Raw genomic sequence first — 27299 nt, 5'->3', positions numbered from 1 at the left:
ATGGAACTCCTACCATTTGTAAATATCAGCTTATTATGAAAACCAAACTGTGATAGGTAAGGGTTAGTAACAATTAATAGTCAAGTTCCAACTAAATATTAGACCAGACCTGGGCAAGGGGCGGCCCGCCTATTGTCTCTGACCGGCACGCCCACTGGCCCGCATGCCAGTATATATACTATATATACAGTATTGGGTAAAACTGAGTTAACTATATTAGTCCGGCCCTCTAAAACCATCCCAATTTCTCTATGCAGCCCCTTGGGTAAATTAATTGCTCACCCTTGTATTAGACACTACTTTTGAAAAGTTTCTGTGACATTTTACAGGGGCAGGCTATAGTACATTATAACCTAGTTCATTATCAAACAAGATAACTATGCAGTGGAAGTTTATATAGAGTTAGTGAACTTTCAGAGTTCATTTAGCTGCTATTTAGTTTGCTTAAGATAAGAGGCCCTGGTAATCTGTTTGCAAGTACTTTCCATCGTGCATCTGTCCACTTGCAGGGTGTGTGATAGTCAGTAGGTCACTTTCTAAGAAACACATTCTGACCTTATATGAAAACATTTGTGTTGCATTGCTATTATGTAAGACCTATAGAATATAAGAGAATTTAATAAAAAAGAAATGCTGATGTCATAATGCCAGAATTTTTTTACCAGTTTCTTAGCAAACATTGTATTCACTGTAACTCAGAAAAATACATTTATGTGTGCATAAAACGTAAATTTGTTTTAAATTTCAGACTTCAAAAGCAATTGTTGACAAATGCTTTGAAGTTGGGATAAACTTTTTTGATACAGCAGAGGTAAGTTTTTTGTGTTTAGACTTTTGATGACCTTCATTTCAGAAAAATACCCATCTTAAGTTTAGTGAATAGTAGTTGTTATCATTGTATAAAAGGTGTATTTGCCTCTAATTCCTGACTAGTTTATCGTAAAGGCTGCTTGTGTTCTAAGCTTTGCTGTGCTGAAGTTATTGGCAGAACAAAATATTTTTAGATGTAGTTAGTGACTAGATCTGTGCTTTTTTGCAGTTTCTTGAAATAATGAATCTGCAGTATTTACCAAAATAGGAATATTTCCTGTTTATTCAGTTATTGTATGCAAGTTTAAATTCATGTTTATTGTCATATTTGATTAGCAAGAAAGTGAGGTATTTATAACCTTTTATACAGGTAGAATCTCTGTATAATGAATATTTTGTTTAGCAGTGCAAAGACATAAAACTTCATTGAAATACAAGAGTGGGTTATCTGAAAGCTTCACTTTCTTACTTCGTTTTTGAGTACAACAACTGAGTAGCTAAATCTTGCTGAGGGATTCCACTAAGATAATAGTGCTGTGGAGGCAGCTTCCCACGCTCCATATTTGAGGCGCTTTGTAGATTAGGAATTTCTTCTTGTTTCAAACAAAAGGAGCTGTGAGGAGAAGCTGTTCGTTCTGCTTCTTTTGCTCAGTTGTCAAGGATCAGCAACAACTTTTGCAAAATCAGCTGGTTTATGAAAACTTTTATGTTTACATAAGAAGAACTTAAAATAACCCTGGTTTGCAGACTTTCCTATGAACAGAGGCTTTAGTTTCTGAGTGCCTGACATTGATCATGACCAGAAATATAAACTTTAATCCCCATATCTTGTTATTGCAGGGATATGCTGGATCTGAAGAGGTTCTTGGGTATTGTTTAAGAGGCCGCCGCCAGGATGCAGTGATTGCCACAAAGTATGGTTTTAGAGTTGGGATTGACACTCCTGCATACAGTGCATCTGACATAGACCAGACAGTAACTAATGCCTTGCGCAGGTTGGAGACTGATTACATTGATTTGCTACAGGTATTTCTTTTATGGTGGTTGTTAGGTTTTTGCTGTCTTTCAATTTACATTTCCCACTTGTCTAAAGTCTCTCAGTTTAGGAAAAGTGTCAAACATAGAACATGTGTCTATCTGGTGGTTCATGAAATAAATATTTTGTTGTTTGTTTATAGTTGTGCTTTAAGGCACTGAATTATTTTGTCTTGTAACATTTAAACAGTGTGAAGGAAAAGAGATGTGTATAGAACATTGAATACTAATAGAGGTGATCTTCAAACCTCTGGAAAAAGCATCTAACACACTGAATTATACTTTACTGTGTAATAGAGACTGCTATAGCTGCAGAGGACAAAAATGTTATCTCATGCTCACCTATAGTTTAAGCTGGAGACAGGTAAACTTTACATAAAGATGTGGCCTATAGATATACAAGAAAAGAGTACACCAAGAGGTATAGAATCTCCTCAGTGTGTAAAACAAAATGAAGTTATAAATTCTTGGTAGAGGTTTTTGTGTGTACACAGTGTATGAAAAGATATAAATGCATTTGTGCTTGTTCCCTGTTTTCAGATCTGCTCATATCATTCATTATCTTCTCCTGCTTTTCACATTACAGATCCACTACCCCAGCTTTATTAAGGATCCTCAAGAAACAGTAAATGAGTTCAACAGTCAAATTGCAAGAGGTAGAATCCGGTACTATGGCTTTTCCAACTTTGGACCTAAGAACATAAAAACTGTCCTTGAAACAGGTGCCAAGCCAGTCTCCAACCAGGTTAAATGCTGTTCTTTTCCATTTAGTTGTGTTTCATTATGCTGATATTCTTAATTTATGATGAGCACACATGACTTTTAAATAATGACATTTTGACGTGAGCTTTTTTTTATGCCGTTTACCAAACTTATGTTTATAAAGAGATGCTTGACCAGGATTACAAAATGATAAACCAAGTGTTGGTGGGTTTTTTTTTAAACAACAGTTTTTCTTAGATGTAAGTTTTTTTTAAAGACAGAATTTTTAAGTAAGAGTAAAGATAGAAAGATGGTGAATCATAAAGCAGGTAGCCTTTATTCACTAAGCTGCCATGTAGTAAGATTTTCAAAGATTCTCTCCTCAAGAAAGTATCAAGATATTGTAGTGTCCTGAGTGGTTCAAACCCTCCAACTCATAATGTCTTACCAGAGTCATCCAATGTCACACTGAAAGCGTGATACTGTTGTAGATTCATACACCACGTCATAGAGAAGGATTTTATTTTTAATTTTTGATTTTGTTAAATACAATTTAGGGGAGAAGGGAAGTAAGTCTTTTTAAAAGCAGTGTTTTTCCCAACACTAGTTACTTCCCTTACTTTTAGACCACTTTGAAGTAAACCAGGGGTGGGAACCTTTCTTTCCTTCAAGGGCAATTTAAATGTTTATTAAATTACTTGCGGGCCACACACAATTATCAACTTAAAAATTAGCATGTAATTTGCCACACCTTTGCGTCATGTACATTCCCAGCCTATCTGGCACTGTCTTCTGAATCACCACAATGCAGGCAGCTGACAAGAAGCACACGTCTTTTCCATCATGTGTTCGTATGTTCCCATAGTAGACTTTCCTTGCTTGTCCCTCAAAATGTATGCTATTATTATGATTCACTTAATATAAATTTATGTTGCTATGATTCAAACTCCTTGGTTTAATTAATTTTGAGTCTGGACCAAACGATTTTGCTGGCCCTATGTCAGCCTGATGGTTGGATGTTCCCTCTCTCTTGAAGCAAGGGAACATTCTGGTCTTTCTTCCCTTTTTAACCTTTGTGACCCCTTTTTGTTTTTTCTCTTTGTTTTTCTCAGATATGACAAAGTGGCCATTTTTAATGATTATAGATGTTTTTCCTAAATTAAATATAATTTTCATTCACTTTTACGTTATCTAGAACCATTGTCACACTCTTTGAGACTGAAACGTCCAAGTTTCAGCAACATAAATGTGCTTAATCAGCCAGTTAAATGGATGAAATTGACATGGCTGACATTTATTGTGCATATGGATGTGGATTTAGCAGCACAGATTGAGCTCATTAAAATCTCTGCTGCAGTAGTAGATATAGCAAAGTCTGCATGTCTCCATCATCTGATCAATCAATGTTATATAGAAGATTGTACCTCGTGGCTTTGTTGCTTTTGATGGCAGATGGCCTATAACCTGCTGTGGCGATCAGTGGAACATGAGGTCTTACCACTTTGTTCTGAGAAGAACATGAGCATTCTGGCATACTCCCCACTTCAGCAAGGTCTCTTGAGTGGTAAATTCCTGAAACGTGAAGATTTTCCTGAGGGTCGCCGTCGAGGCAAACTCTTTTCTTCCACTGAGTGGGCATGATTACATTTGTTTTATATCTTAAGACAGATCATGTACATGCATTTACATGATTTTATGTAGTACAAATGATTTTGTAATTGTTTTTTGATTTATAATAATTAACTTTGAAAAGCGAGGAAAAAGGAATATGATATTTTTTAAAGTATAAACTTAGTAAAAATATAATTTTTTTATTGTGATAATGATCTACTAGATGTGCTCTTTTATTATTTCACACATTTTATATAATTTGATGGGAAAATATTTTTCTACATATTGCAGTTTTGGAGTCACTAAATCATTTATATTTGACTGAAATGTATTCTAATCAACAGGAACTCGCTTGCTAGACATGGTCAAGATGGAGCAGAAGCGGAAGTTTTTGAGGTGAACATAGCTTAGAAATTAAATGATCATTATCTCCCTTCTTTCGTGGAGTGAAACTAAATTTGCAGCAAGTCAGACACTTAGGGTTGAAACAAACTGTCTGCAGAATGATGCATTATTAACAAATCTTGAAGGTTTTTTTAAATAATATATTTGAATTTTGAAAGGGATTCTGTCAAACCTACTAAAATGTTGCATTCTTATAATTCTCTTATTTTCGTTGGGCATATGGTTTTATAACAGCTTTTGACAGTATTTTGAACAATTTCTTGTTAAGTTTGCATCTGATATTTGCCAGGTCCCTTAAAAATACATTGTTCTGACTTGTTCCTTGGCTGTACAGATCTGTTTTCCATTTATAATTTGATACTCATATCTAGTTGGTTACTTACTAGGTAGTTGTCTGAGTGTCTGAGGACTGATTTATAATGACAAATGCCTGACTGGCAAGAACTTTTGCTGTTTGTGTTACAGATTATTTGAAGCTCACAATTTATGGAGCAAAGTTATATTTAAAATTTTGTTTTAAAAGCATGTGATAAGACCTTTTCAAAACCTTAGGACTGCTTGGGAAAATAAAATAATTTCAGTAAGTATACAAATATACACTAAGCAAGACTGCATTGTTATAGATGGCCTCGTGGGCCTTCTTTAAAAAAATGTTTTCTTTATAAATACTTTTTCTTGTTTGCAGGCACTTAAGAAGGTGAAAAAGATATGTGATGCTAATGACTTGGACATGGCAACTGCATCGTTGTCATGGGTACTGCAGCAACCCAGTGTTCCAGTTGCGATTGTTGGTGCTAGCAGCCCTGAACAAGTGGTCCAAAACAGTAAAATCATGCAGCTATCACCAGTGTGTTTCTCTTTGTTTTGACTACATTTTTGTAAAAAGACAGCCCTAATGGATTAGTTGCTTCAATTTCAACTACGCTATCACAGCTTTCATTCACTCTGGTCATTTTATAACTTTTGATATGTCTGTGTTGTTTGCATTGTAGCTAGGACAGGTGAGAATGAAGACTGGAAAAAAAAAAGGAGGAAGAACAATGGTAGCAAATGTATTGCAGTGTACCTATAAAAAAAAAAGAGAGAGAAAAAAGCCTGTGGCATCTGGAGTCAGTTTTATGCTGATGTGATGAATTTTTATATGATTTTGCTGATGAGGTTTTTCCTTTATCCTGCATATTCAGCCTTTTCTAAGGGTAATCAGTTCTTAGAAAATTTTTCAGTTTTTTTTTTTCGTTCCTTTTTTTTTTCTGGAACACTGAACTTACTGGGGTTTTTTATTATAGTGATTAATCACACTTATTTCCAGATTTTATTATTTATGATCATGATAACATGTTTGATGCAATTTTTTTCAGGAAATAGTCAAGCAGCTATCTGATGCTACTGAACCTGTGAAACAGAAGATTGGGCGGCAGCTGGATCAGTGGACCACTCCTGATCGTTGTGAATAACATGTGGAGATGCATCTGCATCAGTGTGCATGATCCACGAATTGCTTATGATTCGTTTCTGTTGCATTTGCAGACAGGAATATTTATGAATTGAAATACATATAACTGGGCTTTTGTTTACATTTATTTCTTATGCTGCATTTTATATAGGTCCTTAAAATATTTATTGCATGCTTTGATAAAAAAGAATAAGGTCTCTACAAAAGTGATTTCTTCATATTATAAATGAAGCTTATTTGTAGACAGCCTTGGTAAGACATACATGTTGAGGTTCTTTGTGAGACTTCTTTGTTGAGGTTCTTGGTAAGACTTTTTTTTGTTGAAGTTCTTGAAAAAGCCCTTCAGACAGGTGAGCCACAACTAATAAAAACTTATTCAGTTTGCACACTCAGATTAAAATGGATGAATGCAGAGAATTACATGGTGGCTGTGGTCATATATTTTTTTTTATTATCCGAATAATCAGACTTTTACAGTTTTACACAAAGCATAAAAATAAATATTGCACAACATAATTTTGATTTAAATGATAGAAAATTGATCATTAAGTGGGCAACTCTATGATGGCAGTGCTTTAATAATGTGAATTGACTGAATTGATTTTATGAACTTATTTGAACTTTGCATGTTACACATTGCTGATTTGTCAGCAAAAATAAAGTTAAAGCACAATTTTGTAAGTATCTTTGTACCTTTTTTTTCTTATGTTACTTATTTACCTTTTCAAAATTCCTAAAATGGGTGGTAATCTGTGTTGGGATAAACATTTGAATAGAATAGTTTCACGGTTAATGTGATATGTTACAAAGAAAGCAGAGTGTGACATGCAGTGCATGTGTGTGGTCTGGCTGCTGCCAGTGCAGGACCACTCAGTCTTGTCAAATTCTGCAGAATGTCTTTCTATCTATTATAAAGTCATGGACTTCAGTGTTTGGGGTGTGTTGCTCCAGTGCATGTTGAAATTAACTATGTTATTAAATAGAAAAAAAAAACTATTACACTGAGTAAATTGCAACATTACAAAGCAGAGCAAATTTTGACAAAGTAATTTGAAAGGATACACTTGAAGGGAGGGAGTAAAGGAGAGCGAATTTTTATTTATGAGGGTAACAGAATAAGCAAAAGCTATGACTTTTTACCTCTAGACCTTAGACTAAGTAGTAGAAATAAAAACATTAATTTAAAACAATGCAGTAAAAACATAGCAGTTATGTACAATTATGGTGGTTGATATCTAATTTGTCAGTTTTTGTTGTTGCTTTTTTGTTTTTCTTTGGCTAGAGCATTAGCAACATGTGGTACATATTTGTTTTGTTGGTGCGAGTAACAGTAGGAAGCCTCTGCAGGTAATCAAAAGGGTTTCAAAAAGGTTTTGTACGAGTCCCAGTTTGAACTTGTGCAGATGATTCCATTTGGAGATCCAAGGGAAAATTGTTCCAAAGAACACTTCCAGAATATTTCAGACTCGTCTTGAATAAGTCAATTCTTGGTATGGGAATATTGAACGAGAGACCCAAATTTTTTTAATGGAGAATAATATAAAGTCTAGGGGGTATTTTGTATGTTAGTATTTTAAAGATTAGCTTGAAAGAGAAAGAAGGCAGTCATTATCTCCTTCACTAGACAATGGTCTCCCCTTCTTCCGCCTCCCCAACCGCTGCAGTTTGTTCCCCGAGCTGACAACCTGCTGGTGGTGGATGGGGGCATCCTCTTCACTGGTAAAGTCCTCCCCCCATTTATAGAAAATGAGATCAGCCTTGGGAAGGACATAAAAAATACAGTATTTACAATATGTTTCATTAGATGAGGAATATTTTTTTTTTATCAAAATAAGCAAAATAAGCAACAAGACCAAGGGTTATTGTGTAAATTTTTTTATTATTTTTAATTTTAATACACGTGTCACATGATCCACAGCTGTACAGAAGTCGTGGTAACTGTTCAACACTAGTAACGCCAGACCCGTTCTGAAAACTTTAGTAATGAGGTCACTACACAAACATGAACTGCGTACACAACGCATTCTGCAGATGACAATAATAATAATAAAGTTCTATCGATGGTTTTCAACAACGTGATTTACAACAATAAACATTTAAATCATCAACGTAGAAACGAACAGTTGCTGGCAACCATGACCACAATTCACAAATACGATCTATAGGTATACTCATGATCACGATGATATCTGATTGCTGTATGAAAACCTGCTGGCTTGCATGTACGCACTAAAATCATTTATACAAACAAGCATACACACACGCATCACAATCCTTTATGCCGGGTGGCAGTGCAGCGAGTAGAACGCCTGCCGCCATGCAGCTCCGACATGACACCACTGACCTGAGGTGTTCTCAGGGTACTCTCATTTCTTCCACCCTTCATGTGTGTGTGTGGCCATAAAATGGTGTGCTCATGCTCATGCACCTTCGTGAATGTGTGAGGGCATGGATATAAATTAGGTGAATTGCTTTGAACCCACTTTTGGTTGTGTTGTGGTAGTGGTGGGGGAGGGGATGCTGCGTAAATGAAGAATATTTATTGCCCTCTGCATGAAGTGTCATCACACGCAACTGACCTCAAAAGTAGGAAGCAGGAAACAGAGGAAAGTAGAGAATATTGCACGTGTTTCAATACCTCTTGGATAATGGATGGAGCGAGAGCAGAGAGTATTCTGGGAAGATGGTGGGATGGGTGAGGAAGGGATCCCAGTGTTCATTGTTACTTCAGCTTTTTCTGATCCTCGTGTTAATAACCAGGAACGGCAAATGCTGCAGTCTTTTTGGCATGCGTGATGCCATCTTCCTTTGACCTGTGACCTGCCTCCCAGAAGCCTTTCCGTCCCCATGCACACGACTTCTCTGCCGCCGACTTCTAGCCTTGTATGCGCCTCCTTCTTTGCGTCGTCGCCTGTCGCCTGCGACGGGCTTGGTGGTTCCAGCAGTGGGCGGAGAAGTCTGCAGGGCCCTGCCACAACGACTGCAGCGGATGACGAGGGTGAGAAAAGGCTGAGCAGCGTGCAGCTGCTGCTGGATCATGCCAACAGGCAGGTTGAGCTTGTGCCAGTTAGTCACTGTTACGTTCGTGCGCAGGTAGGTCAGTAGGGTCTCCGTGCCGTTGTCGTTCAGCAGCAGCACCTTGAAAACGGCCGTCTTCTTCTTCTGTTTGCTGGCTGCCGGACGGTCATCGTCTGCCCGAGGGACCACACGAGTGTCGGGCTGCGTGTCTGTGGTGTTCATCTGACCTGACCCCACTAACACCATCCCCAGCTTCCAAGAGTTCGCGGTTGAACGGTCGGCTTCCGTATCTTTGAACTTTGAAGCTGTGTTGGGTTCCTCGGAGGAGGAGGAGGGGGACTTACCGTGAAGCAAAAGCCACAGGCGCGCTTTGACCACTTCCAGGTTCTGGACTTCGGGCTCGACAGAGCTCAGCTTGAACTGAAGAACATTGCGCCTTCGTCTAGATACTGTTAAACACACACATACGTACGCGCGCACACACACCCGCACACACACATCCACGTATTAACATTATATTCGTAATATTTGTGCACATGTGTAAGAGCATGCGTGCGTGTATACTGAAAATGATTTTGCTGGCATTGTTTTCCCGTTCTTCCGATTAACTCTATTTACGTGGAACGATTAACAAGACGAAGGAAAAAGAAGAAATAAAATGCAGCTCCAGCAGGGATTGAAGGGAAAGGTTGTGGGAGCCATGGTTGCGATTGTTCAACCGAAGAGTTAATTAATTCGGCTCAGTTTTCAATTATTGTCTAGGAACTGTTGATTTAATGCGCAAGTTGGATATGACATTGACAACAAATCCAATGAACAAAACCATGCAGGAATGAGATGGAAGCTCTTCAGCTTTCCAAAATTACAAAATATTAATTTCTGCTTGATAATCCTATTAACGAAATTTAAAACCGTGTGACTTCAACTAGAAATTTTTTTCTTTGATTAATGTCTTTGCGATTTAAGCGATAATTTTAAACTTTATTATTCCTGGATTTTTCTGTGACGAGGATAGAAGAGAGTTATTAAGATTTATTTATTCATGACTTAGAGGATTCCGATGACAGTCGCAAAGTGGTCGAAATCCGAATCTCTTCTGGAATACCATTGCACATGTCGTAGCAGTGGAGAACACGTTGGTGTAGGTTCACTCTTTAGACGAGAGATAAAAACGGACTGGATAGTGCCGGCGGTTACGTCTCAATCGAAATCGATTTTCAGCAGTGCAGTAACCTTGACAACACATTTATTGCTTATGTAGGTCTCATCGTAATCTTTTTCTTTAAGCGAAAGAACCATTTTTATCGATGAAAAAATACGGCACTGCTTTGAATGGCAAGCTGTTAACCTGTCAAACAGACAAAGTGACTAATGGGTCGCCGTTTCCAGAGAAGTACGACCGACATACGACTGACACGGTTGGAGACTAACATCGCATTTACCCACCAAGTTTGTGTGGCTGGTTTATTTGTTTGTGTGCCCTGTGTTTGAAGACAAAAACGAACTTTAATCAGGAGCTAGTGTCGAGGGATGGGTTTCACGCAACAATTGATGGCAAAGTGGGCGTGGTGGTGGTGGTTGTGGTGGTGGGGAGAAAACACTCTCCTCCATCAGCAGGAATTAAAAAAAATGAAAAAAAACCACAGTTGGATATAAAGGAGGATTGAAAACACCAACGCAAAGATTTAACAAAAAGTACTATCAGAATGTTTACAAGGCCATCAACAAAACCTTCCACAAGAAGCTGATTAATGTGTGGTGGGCTGGATGTTTTTCTCACTCTTCTGTTTTTCGTTTTTTAAATTGTTGTTTGTCACTGAGGTCTTGCAGGGGGATCTACAATGATGTTGGATTGAAAGGGGAAGGAAGCGAGGAAAAGGAAGGGTGGGAAGACACTGTCTACTAGTTATCGAACCTTTCCTCGCTGACACCTCCCAGAGGCAGAAGCAGATTTTGGTATTGATTTTGGTTCCATTCGTGGAAGCGAGCCAAAACTACTATCAGAGAACGAGAAAGGAAAAAAAAAAAAAAAAGATTGCAAGTGGAAAATGTGCCATTTACCAAGACGACAGCAATCAGGGGTCAGAAAGCTTTAGGCAAGGTTACCAATCCGGGGGAAAAAAAAGGAAGGGGTGGTGTAAATGAGGGATGTCGGGTGGGTTGAGGGAAGGTGAACATTTGAAAATAAATTGAACTAGGAGTTGTAAAACATGTTAAAGACCACGAAGAGAGGAGGCTTGGAAAAAGTCGTAAAAAGCAGAAACTGCAAAATCTGTCCCCATCCATCCTAAAATAAATAAAAAATAAAAAAGAAGAGAGCAGCTCTTCTATCAGATGAAGTATTCATGCGCATGCGTGCGTGAGTGTAGTGGTGTGTAGGTATATGCTAGTGTGTGGTTTGTGTATGAGAGGATGAGAAGGAACGACAGAGAAAGGCCAAGAGAGACTGGGAAATCAACAGACAGCGGTCAGCGTGTAAAGATGAAGACAAACAGAAACCAGAGATCGCGTGACAGCGCTGATGAAGGCAACACTACACGGAGCTTCCCATCAGCTTCACGCACGCATCCCAGGTTCATGACGATCCCACTCACGCACGTTTGGCATCTCGGCAATGAGTGAGCACGCACGCACACACACACACTAACAAAGAGACGGTTACTCACTCAGAACTTTGGAGAAAGTGACGATGTCCGGCCCTCCTACGTTCTTCTTCACCGACCACTCTCTACTGCTGCCGCCGTCATCATTATCATCATCACCACCACCATCAACATCATCGTCGCCCTGGTCATAGAGATGGCTAGCCAATCCCGTCATTTCGCGGTTTCTTTTAACGGTGGCGTACTTTTTTCTCTCTTTCCTCGGCCTGCCGCCAGCCTGCCGCCTTCGTTCTACAGCTGCCGCCTTCTCGCCGCTTTCCTTGCCGCCGCTGTCGTCGCCGTCGCTGAAGACGCCACGTGGGGGGCTGGTCTCGGCGAAGGCGGCAGCGGTGACAGTAGCCCCGAACCGAGAAGAAGGCATGGCGAAGTCGCTGTTGGTGCTTCTGATGGCCACCATGATGCGGTGCTTGACGCGCTCCACCTCCTGCTTCTCCTTGATGCGGCTGCTCAGCAGTCTCTCGCAGTCGCTGCAGTGCGCGCTGGACTTGGGGACACCCAGCGAAGGGTGAGACGACGATGACGACGACCGGGAGGCAGAAGGGTTCGCGACAAGGGCGTATCCCAGGTGCAAAAGCGGGAACAGGTACAGCAACAGGGAAACAATCATAGCGGCAGATCGGGGAGATGGAAAGAGAGAGTGAGGTAGTGATAAAGAAAGAAGAGTTTGTCCAAACGAGATTGCAGCGTTCGCAAGTTCCCAGTCCTGCGTGGAATCCCCCCCAAAAGAGCCTGTGGATGGCGGCTCTATCCGCGGTGCTTTATGCGCGATCATGAAGGGCGAAAATCAATTTCAAGTCCTCTGGTGACGGCGCTGATTGGTCGGATCGCCGAAACGTCATCGTTGCGCCGATTTCGCCCCCTTACGGAAAGTTTTCGCCTCTCCATTCCCATCAGGCGTTAAAACAGAAACGGATTAACTAACCACTCTACCCTCTTCCCAGATTTTTAAAAAAAAAGAGACAATATACTTTGATGCCTATCTTCTGAACATCGTCTCCCATGTTTCACAATCTGTTCCAATCACTTTTTCCTTTGCTCTCAAACTAAGGATGAACAAGATGATTGCACTGTCCATTTTTTCTTCACGTGGGTGTCGACTCCAATCAGTTGGAGTGACCATCAGAGCAATTCCCATCACTCATTAATATTTCTGTAGGAGATCAGTATACCAGGCGGCGCTGTGGTTCTCCACAAGAAGGCTTGCTGCCTGAAACACAGCAGAAGGTAAATAAACATTGCAGAACATCAGAAGGATACAGAGTTGATAGGGCAACATAGCATATCAAGTCAAATAACAATCAAGTGAAGAACAAATAAAATCAATATTAAAAATCCCTATTGAAAATTACGATGGCATCCCTATGTGAACATGCGCGGGCACGCGATGGTCTGATTGAAAGAAATCACTTAAACAGTTCAATGCGCGGTATCTTTATTTTTTCCCTGATTTGTTTCTGTTTTAGCGAGGGCTGTAGCAGAATACGAGGCAGTGCTATCAGGTGAGTCCTGTTGATGGAGACAATGGGGTTGGTGGTATCCTCTCTAGCCTGTCGTGCCTATCAGGTGTTCAAAATGACACAGTGCTGTTAGGTGTGTCACCATTATTCCTCTCTACAGTGACACTGATGACGAACGTTCTTTTTTTGTAGTAGTTGTTATGTGTATTACGGGAACATGATTATTGTGAGACTGTTTCTTTTGTTAAAGCTGCATGTCTCTGGAAGGACACATTGCTGATGGGCGCTCGTTTTTTCTTCTCAACATGGAGGGCTCCAGGAACCAGCCCATCTGTTCACCCCCCTTTGACCCAGGGCGTTCGCCAATCGTACACGTGACCTTTGAACTCCGTGAGACCTGATGCTTTCACAAAGAAACTTGAGTTTAAATTAGGCAAGTGCCAGCCCATCACAAGTATCGAAAATCGATAAAAAAAGGTTTCAAAAGAGATTGCTTTAAAGGAACTCAGCGAAAACCTATACTAAACTCGCGCGCGTGTGCGTGTGTGTCTGTGCGTGTGTGTGTGTGTGTGTGTGTGTGTGTGTGTGTGTGTGTGTATCCATGTGTGTGTTTTAGGGAAAAGTGGGATTGGGTGGGGAGGATGGGGGAGGAGTGTTGGTGGTGAAGTCTGGTAAGAAAGTGTCGTTGGAAAGTATCTGCATCATACAGAAAGTCGATTGCCCTTTCTGCAGAGGGCAAAGGGCTTAAACTTTTCCTCCCTCTCTTTAACTCTACTCGTTCTTAAAATTCTAGGAGACGTATACTCTACATAAAAACAAGAAAACAAGGAGGCTGACAAGGTAAACATCGCAATGATTTACTTAGTTGTAAAACTATCTACATGAAATCTCCCACCGAGATGAAAAAAACGTAATCAGAATTTGTTTCCTGGAACACTACAAAATCTCATTTTAAACAATAATAACTTAATATTTCGTTCGACTTAGAACGTGTCTTTCCCGATGTGCACTTTACCCTAAAAATAGAGACAGTATCTAGTGCATTTAAATTTTACGGCGCCTGTTTTCCCTTTTCGTTTGGATATAATTCGATTACTGCGGCATCACGGATACAGGGGAGTAATGGGGAGTAACTCACACGACAGAACGCTTGCGCAAACATGTAGTTTCCTCCCTTGTCTCAGAACCTACGCGTTGGTGAAAGGTCGTCGCAAAATTTTGACAGGTGGCGTGAACATTGGCTTTTACGTTCGTTTCATTACGAAACAATAATGAGTAAACTCAACACATTCATCTTTGTTACTTTAACCTGGTTGGGAGGTTGATTTGACAGGAAAATGCTTCCACAAAACGGTGGGTAGGTTTACGGGTAGCAAGGGGAGGAAACCGGAGTAGAAAAGTATCCCCCAGGACGATATTCGAATAAAAATCTTACGATCCTTGCTGTGATGGAAACAAGGGGCTTAACACAGCTCAACAGCACGGCACTAGACCGATCCCGCCCTCCATCCTATGATGTTATTTTGTAACAAGTTGACGAACTTGTATCTTCCTCCTACGCATCGCCATTATTGCTGTCAACTATATTGTTTTTCAAGGTTATATTTTATTATTTTGTCTGCTTCATTTTGGAAACAAGCATTTGAGTATTTGCTTTTGTATTTTCAAGCTTTCCTTCTTATTTCATTACAACTTTTTTTTTTTGGAAGAGACGAGCGAAAAAATATAACTGATCAAGTTATACTTCTTACAAACAATCTCACAGTCATCACGTTTAAAGGCACGTGTGCACGCATTCCTCCGACTCGCCTATCAGCATGCGACATCGCCTACGCTTCCACTTATCGACGGCGTACGAGGAGCGCCTGCTGATAGTCGGACACCAAGGTCTGAGGCGTGGCTGACTGCGGACCTTTCCTGCCCTCTGCCTGCCCCAACTACCCTCCGCATTTTATTTTCCTGCACGCACAATTTTTTTCAGCAAGAGATGACATGGATGAAGACTCAATGCTCAATGTAACCCTCGACGGTGTTCATGATCAGTTCATGTTGCTTTCTCTTTCTTTGCTTTCTTCTCAGCTGGGAGTGAAAGAACAGATGAAATACTCCTTGCTATTTCGATTAGTACCCTTGAGATTAATTCATTTATCTGTTAAACCCTAAAAGCACTAGACAGTTAACATTCTTAACCAGTTGATTCTTCAATTCTTCGCAGAGCTATGAGTACTACCCTCGATATATTTTCTCAATTTTCTCCTTCTGTACATTCCCCCCAATACTTCCATCTTTCTCTCTATAAGTGTATGTACGTCCGCGTGTTTTGTAATGTTTTAAATTCTAGCTTCTCTCCTAATACTATCGCTCTTGTCTAAATGGTTCAGAACTTAAATACAAAAACTTTCACACTAAAGGTAGAGCACCAGCAGAACACAGGAGCCAGACTGGGGGAGGAAAACAGCCGGCAGGCAATCAGCAAGACTGAAGACAAGAAGCGATGCGCGTAATAAAGTGTTGATGTCACGTGGATGATAAGAGTCCAAGTCAGTGATAAATGTCATAAAACTTAATTAGAGATGGGAGAAGGATAGGGAAAATGAGCAGTTTGTTGGGAAGGGAGGAAAGTAGATAGACAGGAGTTTATAGTTGGACAACTGCTGACATGGACGCTGGAGACTGGTGTTTGCTGCACACGATCAAGAAAGCAGCGGGTGGCCATCGTCGACAACGAAAACTCGATTTTCTGTATAATCTAATATATACACGACTTGAAAAAATGTTAGGGGAGGACCTTTGCTTTTTTTTTAAAGATAAAAAAAATGTGAAGAAAGGGTGAAGAGGTTCACTGATATCTGTCTTCTTTGGACACCGCACAATAGAAAGACAACTCTGTTCATCCGATGATGCCAACTCTTTGGAAGCTGTATAGTGAGAGAACATTTCACTCGACCATCACCTGCTGTGAGTTGTTGTTTTTTTCTCTACACCTCACACAGAATAATGAAGTCAGTAACAACAGCATACCACACGCAAGGACAAAGTAACATCATCTTCCACCCGCCCTCGTCACAACAGACAACAACAGTCTCATATGACAACATATACACAGAATAATAAAGTCAAACTCAGCAACTTGGCAAACAGAATAGTGACAGCTATATACATCACAGAATCACCACGTCAGCAACAATAAAAGCATCAGCCTATAAAAAGGTGGGGTGTGGGTGGGGAAGAAAGTCTAGCAGTTGTCATCTGAACACCCCGTGTGAACATAGACTGCACGACCTGGACCAGACGTGCACGAGGTCAACGAACCTACTCGAGGGTGTTGCATCAGACATTTCTCACTTTTCAGGTTAATCTGCAGGACACGGTCGTCTGCCACAGAGTTGCCGTTGCCTCATAAAGCATGAAGGTTTTTTCTGTCAGCAAGCAGGCGGCAGGCAGGAACTGTATCTGCTTGTATCGTATTACGATGACACAGGGAAAATTATTGCAAATGTGCACGGCGATTCCCCTTTAACCTTTAACCCATGGACATGGAGACAATGTCAGTGAACTTCACGGGTATTCAGTTTGAGGGAATACGTGACTAAACCGGTTTGGGTACACAAAGAAAGGAAATGGTAGGGTATACTGTAACGAGATAAATATCAGAATTCGAATCCACATACCAGGACACGAAACATGAGATCGTTTACCCTTCATTAATGTAAGTATCTGGGGCGACAGCCTGAAAGTCTTTCTGTCGAACCGACAAGCCGGCTTCTGACATCCAAGGATCTTAAGCCTACCCAGGGTGTTAACATGAATTGTGTCACCAGCTCCACCACGGACAAGCTCTGCGGAGAAACAACTGTTGGCTTGGTAAAACAAGGCACACACCTGTATGTCCACAGATCCGTCACAATAAAGTTAACAAACAGTGCTCTTCACACCTGTGGACGGTTTGAGTCTCATTTTATTTTCTCTTTTTCCGTGTAAAAACAGTTTACATCCTAGTTAAGTTTGGCATGACACAGGTGCTAATTAATCTGTCAATTCTTCTCCACTCATCGACATCCCCTCTTTCTGCTTTTACCTATGTACCATGACAACTATAATCTTTACAACTATAGCCTCTGTAAGAACTCGGCTCATAAAGCTGCAGAAAATTTCCATAAGAAACACCGTCACGTGACTGAAAAAATCCACTCATGCGTGACAACCGTAGCACAGAGAAAACCTTTTTCCGTCCGATGAGATTTTTGTTGTTAACATATGGCCAAATAATCTTGAGAAACGTTGAATTAAAAAAACTGGAATAATTTGTAGATTAATTAATTATTTAGTTGCAAGCACAACACTTTTTTGTAATCGTGATCACAATCTTCCCAAATTAACAAAAGGGGAAAACCCAGGGACAGTCATAACCGCGGGTGGGAAAAGGGTGTATAGTTTGAGTTTCAGGTAAATGGCTTACCGCATGGTGTTGCCGGCCAGTAGCCAAGGTAAATAAACAGGACCGGGCTGGGCCCCCGATTAGCAACGGTGTCAGCCGTCTTCCGGTGTAGACACGAGGCGCAGACTCTCTTGCTCGTGAGCGTGGCGGGATTCCAGGCCTCCCAGACGGCCCGCCGCAAAAAAACCTGTTGCTCGCTGCTAGTCTAGCCGCTGGATCAGGTAGGCCAAAAGGTGCAGGTGCTTTTTAAGTGGCGAGGAAACGCTGCTGCTGCTGCTCCTGCTGGTGGTGGTTGGTGGTAGTGGTGGTGGTGGTGATGATGGTGGGGAACGGATCGCCGGAAGAAGCAGCACAATTCGACCGTCGGCGCCCTGGGCCGTCTTGTAGACGAGCCATCTGTCGGAGGATGTCGGGCAAATCAGGTAACACCAGGGTGGTGGTTGCAGATAAAGGCTGGGTGGTGGTAGGGGTGTGTGGATGTTCGACTACGCCAAGCAGGCAGACGGCGGCGGGGCGAAGTATTGGGAGGGGCCTTTTCGGACACCTCCGTCCCTCCTCCACCATCGTACACCCTGCACCCTTCAGCCCAGACTCAACCGTTCAACCTCCACACACACCCTCTTTCCTTCCAAGCATGGTTGCGGTCAGAAAGCGGGTCAAAGACGATCAGTTTCTTTTGAACTTTAGAGAGGAACGGCAGCTTTCTGTACCCGGGGTGGATGTGAGAACAACGGGTACTGACAGACCGAGTCCGCCTTGAATGCCTCGCTGGCTTACAATTCCTTTCAATACACGGCGCTCGCCATGCTTTAAGCTCGGCTTAAGCTCTGCTTTGTCATGCTTATACAGTACACCTCCTTCTGTCTTCCTCTCTTATTTTCCTCCTTCCCTCCTCGCCTCCTCCCCCCACTGTATCTGGTATGTGTGTAGGTCTCCAGTTCTCAACAGTCACCCACACTCGGCACGTAGCGGCCACCAACTCTCTCCATTCTTCCTTTATTCACGCTGTCTAAGCTCGTGCCTTATTATCGTGGTGGTGACAGCCTTTTGTTGCCAGTCACATCCTCTCGTGCCTCTTTGATGTTCACCTTTGACCCTGGGACGAAGTGTAGGAACTAGAGAGTCTCTGGCGGCATATGTCTATAACAATTTCTTCCGCTGTATTTAAAAATAAAAATTATTGTACCCGCTCATGAATTCGTGGCAACAAACTTCACGCATGGTCGGTAGAGCGAATCCGAAGCATTCCAACATCTTTACCTTCTAATTATTTCCTTTTATACCTTCATAAATAACGAAGTGATTCGCTTCTATTATGGACCAGCTTGCAACAGCCAATGGATCATGGCATCGTTTAAAATAAAATATTAGAGTTTTTTAAAACACCACCCGAGTCACGCAATGTCCATTCGCTACAGAAGAAGAATCAGTTTACCCCAAAGGACAATAATCGACGAAGACATTTTAAAACCGTGCAAGCAGATATACCGACACAAAAACTTAACCGCTCGAGTGATTGCGTGTCTGAGGACCACCTCCCCAACCCACCCACAAACAAATATTCTACGACAGCTGCCTAAAAATGGATGGAACAAACCTCTTAACATTTCATTTTCAGTTATTCCCGGCGACATTATCCACACAGTGGGATTGAACCACAGGGCAGAGACGTCTCTAGTGATATTCATTTAAGAGTTTTCGTCCTGTCATCATTTGTGTTTGCTAAAGTTTGTTTTCACATAACGACGTTTGAAAGTCTGTTAGATGGTTTTCTAGATTATTTATTTTGAGAGAGATGGAGAGAGGAAGAGGTCAAGCAGTGTGGGGATGTAGATAATTAAGAAGGTATGGACGTCCCCCACATCTGATGTCTGTGTCACAGTCAGTCAGTCAGTCAGTCGTCCCGTGACCGCCACTTGTCGTTGGGTGGGTGGGAAATTTATGATATTTATATTTATATAGACACGGCAGCACTTGTCTATTGTGGGTGATAGTCAGCAGGTCCTGTTAGTTTGTTTGTTTGTATGTAATGCCGTGCCAGTCCTGTACAGGACGACCAGTCGAGTCTTTGGACTTTTAAGTCAGTTCTTCCTCTGGCTACCCTCTAAGGTGCTTTGAAGGATAGTCTTCCACAGGGCTTTGTGTTGGGTCACATGACCAAAGAAGACCAGCTTAAGTCGCTTGACTGTTGAAAGTAGAGGTTCCTGGTATCCCCAGATTGTGGCCATCTTGTTTGTGTGTCACAGTGTGACGGTTCAGCGGTTGCTAACCAGCGCGTGCAAAGTCTCCGTGCAGAACCACACTGGCAACATCTCAATGGACGCGGTTGACATCTTTATTGAATTTTCGCATCAGGCCAAAGATGACACTCGAAGAACCATCATAGACAAGTAGGAGTAAGTATATTTTTTTGATTCTTTCACTTGAATAAACAGGTGACAGAAGTTGCACAGAAGGCAGTTAACCCAAACCATGTCACACATGGCAGAGATCGTTGGCAGATACCAGATGAAAGATGTCGTAAACATATGCTAACAGATGGCATTACATATTTAACCAAATGACGGAAGTTGTCATCAAATTATAGACGACAGATGACAGATGTCAAGACAGGCAGCAGAGAAAATTTGAATGACAGACTGGGAAGGTAACGGCGTCGATGCTCAGTCCTCATCCCTGCTAATCCCTTCTATTTTCTTTCAAGCTTCACCTTATCTTTGTCACCAATATGGGACAGGCAGTGTCCCTGACACACAAAACCCTCGACATGAAAGAAGGTACTTTAGAGTGCTCGAGAGAAAGGCCCCACCTCGCACGTGAGCAGGCGTCAAGCGGTTATCGTTCAAGTGTCATCGTCGTGGTGTAGCAGCCGATGGCTCGGCGACATCGGACCCTCTGCACGCTCCCAAGAAGATGCTTGGACAGCTTGGAGAGCCCTGATGGCCGTCCTCCGTGTGCCCGCCAGAGACCAACGGTGACGAGCCGCTAGAGACTTCAAAGAAGGTCTGTATCTTCTTCTTCTTCTCCAGCACTCCGGATCAAGGAAGTTGAACAGTTTCGATTGTTCATCGGCCTTTTAAAGATAGAAATCATGGAGATATTTCTTTTGTCTGCGCATCCTCCCATGGAACCCTATCCCTCCCCTCTCGTTCTCTCTCTCTTTCTCTCTGTTAGCGCGCGTACGTGTGCGTGTGCACGTGCTAATACCGGCGAACACGTAAGGTCACAGAGGTCACGGAGACTGTCACGATGCCAGCAGTGAGATAAGTTTAGTCTGTATTTGTTGTTGTTTATTTGCCGCCTAGTGTCTTGACGAACATGGTTGAGTGGGCAGGCGTGAAGTATCCTATGTAACATGAATGGTTCAGAAGATCCTATGTGACATACACTGATACACAATTTTCTTTCTATCTCTCACACACACTTATATGGCCGCTCGCACTCGTGGTCAAAACAAATCACAATGGGGAGATAATAAGGAAAACGAATGGAGAGAGTGTTCTCTCCCCTCACAACTAGCAATCAAAGGATTAACGGCATCAGTGCAGGGTGCATTGTATTTCTCCTTCTAGGCCCCACATACCACACACCATATTTTCTTTTCCGTGGAAACTATTCCATTCACATCTCGGCAATCAAGTTTCATCGCCTTCATGGTTAGTACCCCACAATCCCTACCCTGCCCTACCCTTGACAAATCTTCAAAGAACGAAGGACTGGATTTTTTTTCACTTATTCCTTCTTTCATTCGTTCCCATAGCATGGTGGTGTTCAGACTGGGGAGCACTGTATAGCAGTTTGTAGTCATGTAAGGTGTCCTCTAGAATACGCTAGCCTCCCCAGGAATATACAAACCTTCTGTAAGATAGAAAGTCTCCTCGAGGAGGAACCTCCCCTGGAATATGCGAGTTTATCAAAGGCAGGTTCAGGTTGTTTATTTCTCTACAGATTCATGTTAGGAATAAGGAATAATTACAAAGTATATTCGCAATTTAATAATTAAAAATCTGGATAATTATGAAATAAATAATTGCTTGAGACAATTTAATAATTAAAAATCTGGATAATTATGAAATAAATAATTGCTTGAGACAATGTGCGTGAGCATTAAAAGTGTATGCAACATTCACTCACACAACACACACTCTCACACACACACAAACACGACTGACAGATACGCGCTAGGACATGTTTAAGAATATTTATTCGATAAGAATTGAATTTGTGTCGGGTGGATACAAGACACCAGCATACAAGCATCACAACAACCTCCCCCTCCCTCTTCATCTTCCCTATTCTCTGTGCGATGCTGCGAGAAAAACAAGTTCAATGATGTTCACCCAAGATCCCCCCGACTCCTCTTCCCATGATCCTCAGCCTAGCTGTACAGTTGAATCATTGGGCGCTGGGTGTGATGTCTACCTTATCTACCCGGAGCTATTTGTTTCGGTTGTGTTACTGGCGCCGTAGAGTGAGGGAAGAATGTATAAATCCATTTATCTCTTCTCAGACGAGACAATGGTCACACTGCAGTCTGTAGGAATTCGTAGGATTAGTGTAGTGCTCATTAAGCTTTAAATGAAGACTTTTTCTCCTTCTTTTTCTTTTTATTTATTTTATACACTACTCAGAAACAAACATGTGAGCTATAAATACTTTTTACGGTTCTTGTTTAATAAACAGAAAGGCTTAATTCATTCAGTGGAGTCAGTATCTTGTAATGAACTAAGCTCAGTCTAAAGCCCACTTTACCCTGGGTATCTTTAGTAACCAGATCTTTACAATGTAATTAGCTGGAGCTGACATCCCCACAAACATCATCCTCCCACCTCTGCATCCCCATCCCCTCCCCGTGTTCAACGAGGCGACAGTCGACAAGAATGTTAAGTGAAGTGAACTGCGACCTGACCTTTGTATGCAGATCATGAGGTCATAGAGATTTGTGTTCACAGGTTCAGGAATGGAGCCTTCTGGGTAGTGTATGGTGACATATTTGATAACAAAAGTTCATCACAACCACGACTTACAGGCTCGGAAGGTTTTCTCTAGTTTAAAGTTTGCGAATTTCAAGCCAGGAGGTCACGATGCTCGGCGTTCGTGTGTGTGTAGCTTTAATAAAATATTGCCAGGACACATAAAACCTCGAGTTCATTCACCCGAGTTCATTCACCTTTCATTTTTTTTTGTCTGTCTGTGTCATTTATAGTTGCTTTCTGCCTCATTTTCCATGGCACCGCCATTCGTCTAAAGCAAATCTCCAGATCTTCGTGCTGTACCGGACAGTTAACTCATCAATTTGAATTTCAAAACGGTTAAAGCAGCCGCTGCTACGTTTGTCGTCTGCTTGCTTCGCGAGAATAGAAAAATTTCGTGAATACGGCATTACGTGAGGAGGAGGTGGTGATGTGGTGATGATGATGATGGAAGAAAGAAAAAAAAGATTAAAGGAGATAGCGAGGAAAGAAGAGAAATATGGCGAGACTAAAGGTAGATTACCAGCTACTGAAGGTATTGAAAAACAAGCAGACATGAAAGTTTCCAATATGGCGACAGCACCAAACGATAAAAAGCATTCCAGACACTCATGCCGAAAATGAAAAGAAAAAAAAATCAGTTTCTTCCAATTTCTTCTCATCATTGGCAAACAAACAAATGGGTTAATTAAAAAAAATAAAAAATTTCCCCAAGTGTAAACTAGTTGAATTCCAATTTATCGGTTTCTTGTGTTCCTCGAGCATATATTTGTGATCTATCTTCTGTGCACAAGGCTACAATAAAAGGAAGAATAAACGATAAGATAAAACCAAAATAAAGATTGGCACTGACATTTCATCAGCAAGACTCAGGTTTTTATATCGGTGTAGTAACACCATTCACATTTTCAGTTCACAATCGATGTGAGCACGGAGATCCCAACGAGAACTGGACACGGAAGAGTGATCTGCGCGTGTAAACGGAGTTACCTTTTCCTGAAATATGGAGGCGGCGGGATAGAGGCTGCGAGAGACATTCGCCGCTATCTCTATAATGTAGGTTATAGGTCTCGTCGGCAGTTTCCGGTGTCGAGAACATTCCACGGAAAAGAACTAAGATAAAAAAGGAGAAATGATGAGGCTATTGGCCTACACGGATGCGCGGGCAAACCCGCCGTGGCTTGCCAGTAAAGAAAAAAAAAAATAAGGAGAAAAAAAAAAAAAAAGCTGATGGCTGGAAGGTGTTGATTCACTCCCAGTACAAAAATGACATCTGTTAGAAGCTTCATTTGCTGGAGCCCGCTTGTTTTCACCTCCCTGCTGCTTTACGACAAATTCACGGGAGATATGAACTTTTTTTTTTTCCAGGCTTGAATATGGTGAGAGGTAGCAACACATTTACACAACAAAGATCAAAGGTAGGGGAGGGAGACTGTAAGTGTGTGTACCCGGGATAAGGTGTCTGCTTTGCCATGTGTTGATGTGTATATGCATGTCTGGGTGCGTGCATACTTCAACGAATGTGATATTGTATTAAAAAATATGTATGTGTTTATGATATGAGTGAACAAACATAGGGATATAATACTGTGGAAGGGACTAGCAGAATAAATGCATATCATGAGGCATACCTGTATGAAATCGCGGTTTGAAGTGAGCTTACATTTTTTTTTTACTTACACACGTACAAACAAACTGACATTTTTATTGCATATATAAATACACTCATACAAACATTTTGTTCGTTAGTGTTAGACTGTTCTTGCACCCGTCAAATAAAAGTATAAAACACCAAAACAAATGTAATATTTCAATATTTATTGATGTCAACAGTCAAAACTATAAAAAATTCTTCTAAAACAAATAAATAATAATATGAAAGCGCTCAGTTAACTTTCACTTTGAACTTCAATGAGGTACATTAAACTGTGCTAAGCTTGTACACGTGGACCATACAGACATGTGACACAATAACAGAATGTTTGTCTCAATGAAAACAATCATAAATGCATGTATAGCTTTACCTGCACAAAACATAGCACCTTCAACACCACAGCATCACAACAGAGGACAGGGGTGGAGGGGAGGATGCTAAGACAAACAATCAACAAACAAGACTGAACCAGCATCAGACATGGTAAATATGCAACAGTTCTAAATATATCAATGATTTTTTTTCCTCTTCCCGTGGCACAACATAATTTATCTTTAAAAACCTCTGGGTGCAAAAATGGAATTTTAAGAGATGTTAAAGCTCTGTCCTTAAGTCTACTTCACCTTTGAGTTTCATTAATGTATGTTTCAGTGCTGATATACCTTCTTCTTTTTCAGAACAGACCATTTTGTCTTAAAAGAGGGAAAAAGAAAGAAGGAATAAATGAATAAAACTATTTAGTTTTGTTAAATTATCAGGTCTTGGTGTAATATGCTATGTTATTTAGTCTCAGTAACTTGCCTTCCTTCCACTCTTTATTGTTCTTTTTGTCTTTCTATCTCTGTTTTTTTAAAAACAGTCTGTTTTTTTTTTAATTATGAATAATTCATTCTGGCAGGACTTAAAGAAAAATATTCGGAAATCTTTTTTTTATCGTGTTTTTTAGAGGAATAAATTATTTTTTTAAAACTGAGTAGATAGTTTTTATTCTCTGCTTTCTGTGAGTCTATGTGTTCATACACACGCGCACACAAACACATGCACCGCTTGTACTTGTTATAAGCAGTGCATTGCATGACTCACTTGTGTATGTAATATTATCAGATGTATCATCAGATGTATCATCAGAGGTATTCTCAGATGTATTATCAGATGCCTCTTTGATCCCTCACACTATCACAGAACATTAATAGCTGGTTAAAATAATAGCCGAAAAACAAGTTACAAACAGCTGTATTGCAAACAAACTTTATTTACGCTAACAAACGTTTATTAATCAAACTGACCAATACCAATGAACAAATGAACACAAACGACTGGGATTGTGAGGTTGGCGAGGGTTATAATGACATAGATAAGCTCTGTAAACTACCGAAAATTGAGGTATTTATCAAGAAAAGCAGTACAGAGATATCGAACATGTCAGTAACAACTTGTATATTGTTTCTTCTACAGTGACTTTTCAAAAGCAGTACAAAAATACAGCCAGACATGTAAAATACTTTGGTGAAGAATGATAGCTGAACGCGTGGGTTCGACTCTCTCAACAGAACTCATTCTTATCATGGTTTAGTCCCACTGGGCCTCTCGCTTTGGTGAACTCACTACATGACTTGTCATTGCTCATAACTATCATCTCCATGGTTACCGATTTAAAGGAGACACAGCATGGTTCTTACAAAATCCAGGACAACATGGCATGTGAATGATTGTAGAAGACACACGGAATGGATTGATTCTGGAATGAACACTCTTCTATTTCGTGAGACAGAAAACATGCAGTGTTTGTTCCTAGACTGGCAGTTTTCTTGTCAGCAAAGATGTCTGGGACGAGAAACCAGTATTTTTGTTAACTCCATTATTATTATTATTATTTTTATTTATTTTTTTTTTTTTGACCAAGCGCGATCGACTAGTACCTTGGTTTCTCCCAAAAATGATTCATTCATTTCAAACAGCAAATTTTTTCCTTGTCGCACATACAGTCCAAGTTTATTTTCATTACATATGCTGAAAACAATTGCTTTAAAGTTCCACATTGTTAAAAAGCAGGACAGATTCTACCCGGGAAGTTACAGCGAATGCACGGGTACGTCCCGTTGTCGGGTGGCAATGAAGAGGACGATACGGTCAGCTGATTCATTGATAGTAACGGCAGTGTAGGCGCTTCAAGATCACTGAACACACCCGACCGATCTTCAAAGCATATATTCACTCCTGGCATCTATTACTAAAATATAAATAATGATTTATTACATATTTATTCGTGGTAACACGTTCGCACCACCACGATCTTGAAGTTGTAGCGAGGCCAACATCATGGGACTAAAGAAGCAAAGATGTGAGATTTTGTAGTGGCTGGGCTCAGCTTACACCACTTGGCTCAGTCTAGAAACCTTGCATCAATAAATAACAAAAAGAAGATTTAAAGGATTTCATAAAGCATTAGGCTAGTAGGAAGCGGAATTGTGAAACATTTGTGCAAGCCATGTTGATGTAAAGAAAGATTTTTATACGTATAGTGGAAATCTCAGCTCACTTAGGTTAACTGATTTTATCTTATCTTGTGTGAAAAGAATCCTTCATGTATCCATAAAAGATTCTTTCCAAAAACCTGAATTTTGAAGGATTTGGGGTATTAAAAGACACTTTAAACAGAAATCGTTGAAAAAAAGTTGGAGACGTTGTCGTCACCATGATTTTTTTCTTCTGGCAGAGAAGGGTTAAAAAATATAAGCTCTTATTCAATAAAGATAATTTTTTGATTTGTGTAACAGCTTCTGTAACATTTATTTTTTTAATCTACATGAATGGGTGTATACTGTCAGTCCATCTTCAACTAAAGTTATTTTGAAACGAATGAATAATGTGATGAGCTTACTACACACCATCCTGAGTGCAACACAGATTCCGCCCAGGATGGCATGTACGAGTATTTATAGATTTTATATTTCTCAATAGTTCTAGTTCTTTCATCCAAACAGCAAACCGGAAGGTAAGACAAAATTAGCTGGCGAAGCTGTAAAAAAGTCTCTTTTTTCAGACACAAGTTCAACCTAGTTCTCTGGCCAACATCCAAG

At 40.7% G+C, this 27299-nt stretch overlaps 2 protein-coding genes and 1 long non-coding RNA gene across 5 annotated transcripts in view; 2 read left to right on the top strand and 1 right to left on the bottom strand.

Moving 5' to 3' along the window:
- LOC112564199 (uncharacterized oxidoreductase YajO-like) overlaps nucleotides 1–6689 on the top strand; it is a 7861-nt gene extending 1172 nt beyond the window's left edge. The window contains exons 2-8 of the mRNA XM_025238849.1: nucleotides 749–811; nucleotides 1651–1836; nucleotides 2432–2590; nucleotides 4000–4178; nucleotides 4503–4554; nucleotides 5249–5410; nucleotides 5922–6689. Of these exons, the coding sequence (XP_025094634.1) occupies nucleotides 749–811; nucleotides 1651–1836; nucleotides 2432–2590; nucleotides 4000–4178; nucleotides 4503–4554; nucleotides 5249–5410; nucleotides 5922–6017 (897 nt within the window). The 3' untranslated portion in view covers nucleotides 6018–6689. The remainder of the gene's footprint in view (nucleotides 1–748; nucleotides 812–1650; nucleotides 1837–2431; nucleotides 2591–3999; nucleotides 4179–4502; nucleotides 4555–5248; nucleotides 5411–5921) is intronic.
- Nucleotides 6337–18666, bottom strand: LOC112564197. Of its 3 annotated transcripts, XM_025238848.1 has the most exons (4): nucleotides 17614–18666; nucleotides 11701–12904; nucleotides 9379–9483; nucleotides 6337–7773 (listed from the first exon to the last, which is right to left on the bottom strand). In XM_025238848.1, the coding sequence occupies exons 2-4, from the start codon at nucleotides 12467–12469 to the stop codon at nucleotides 7769–7771; spliced, it is 879 nt and encodes a 292-aa protein (XP_025094633.1). In that variant the 5' UTR covers nucleotides 12470–12904; nucleotides 17614–18666; the 3' UTR covers nucleotides 6337–7768. The 3 variants fall into 3 exon arrangements, with proteins under 3 accessions (XP_025094633.1, XP_025094631.1, XP_025094632.1); XM_025238846.1 differs by lacking the exon at nucleotides 6337–7773 and having other exon boundaries at nucleotides 7879–9483; nucleotides 17614–18659; XM_025238847.1 differs by lacking the exon at nucleotides 6337–7773 and having other exon boundaries at nucleotides 7879–9483; nucleotides 11701–12900; nucleotides 17614–18659.
- On the top strand, nucleotides 15500–27299 carry LOC112564200. Its single transcript, XR_003099174.1, has 3 exons — nucleotides 15500–16112; nucleotides 19839–20595; nucleotides 27263–27299. It is a non-coding gene; the product is annotated as an uncharacterized LOC112564200 (long non-coding RNA).

This window comes from Pomacea canaliculata, linkage group LG5, assembly GCF_003073045.1.
Source record: "Pomacea canaliculata isolate SZHN2017 linkage group LG5, ASM307304v1, whole genome shotgun sequence".
Lineage (NCBI taxonomy): Eukaryota > Metazoa > Mollusca > Gastropoda > Architaenioglossa > Ampullariidae > Pomacea > Pomacea canaliculata.
Note: the sequence above shows the minus strand (reverse complement) of the source record. Positions and strands in the feature narration are given on the sequence as shown.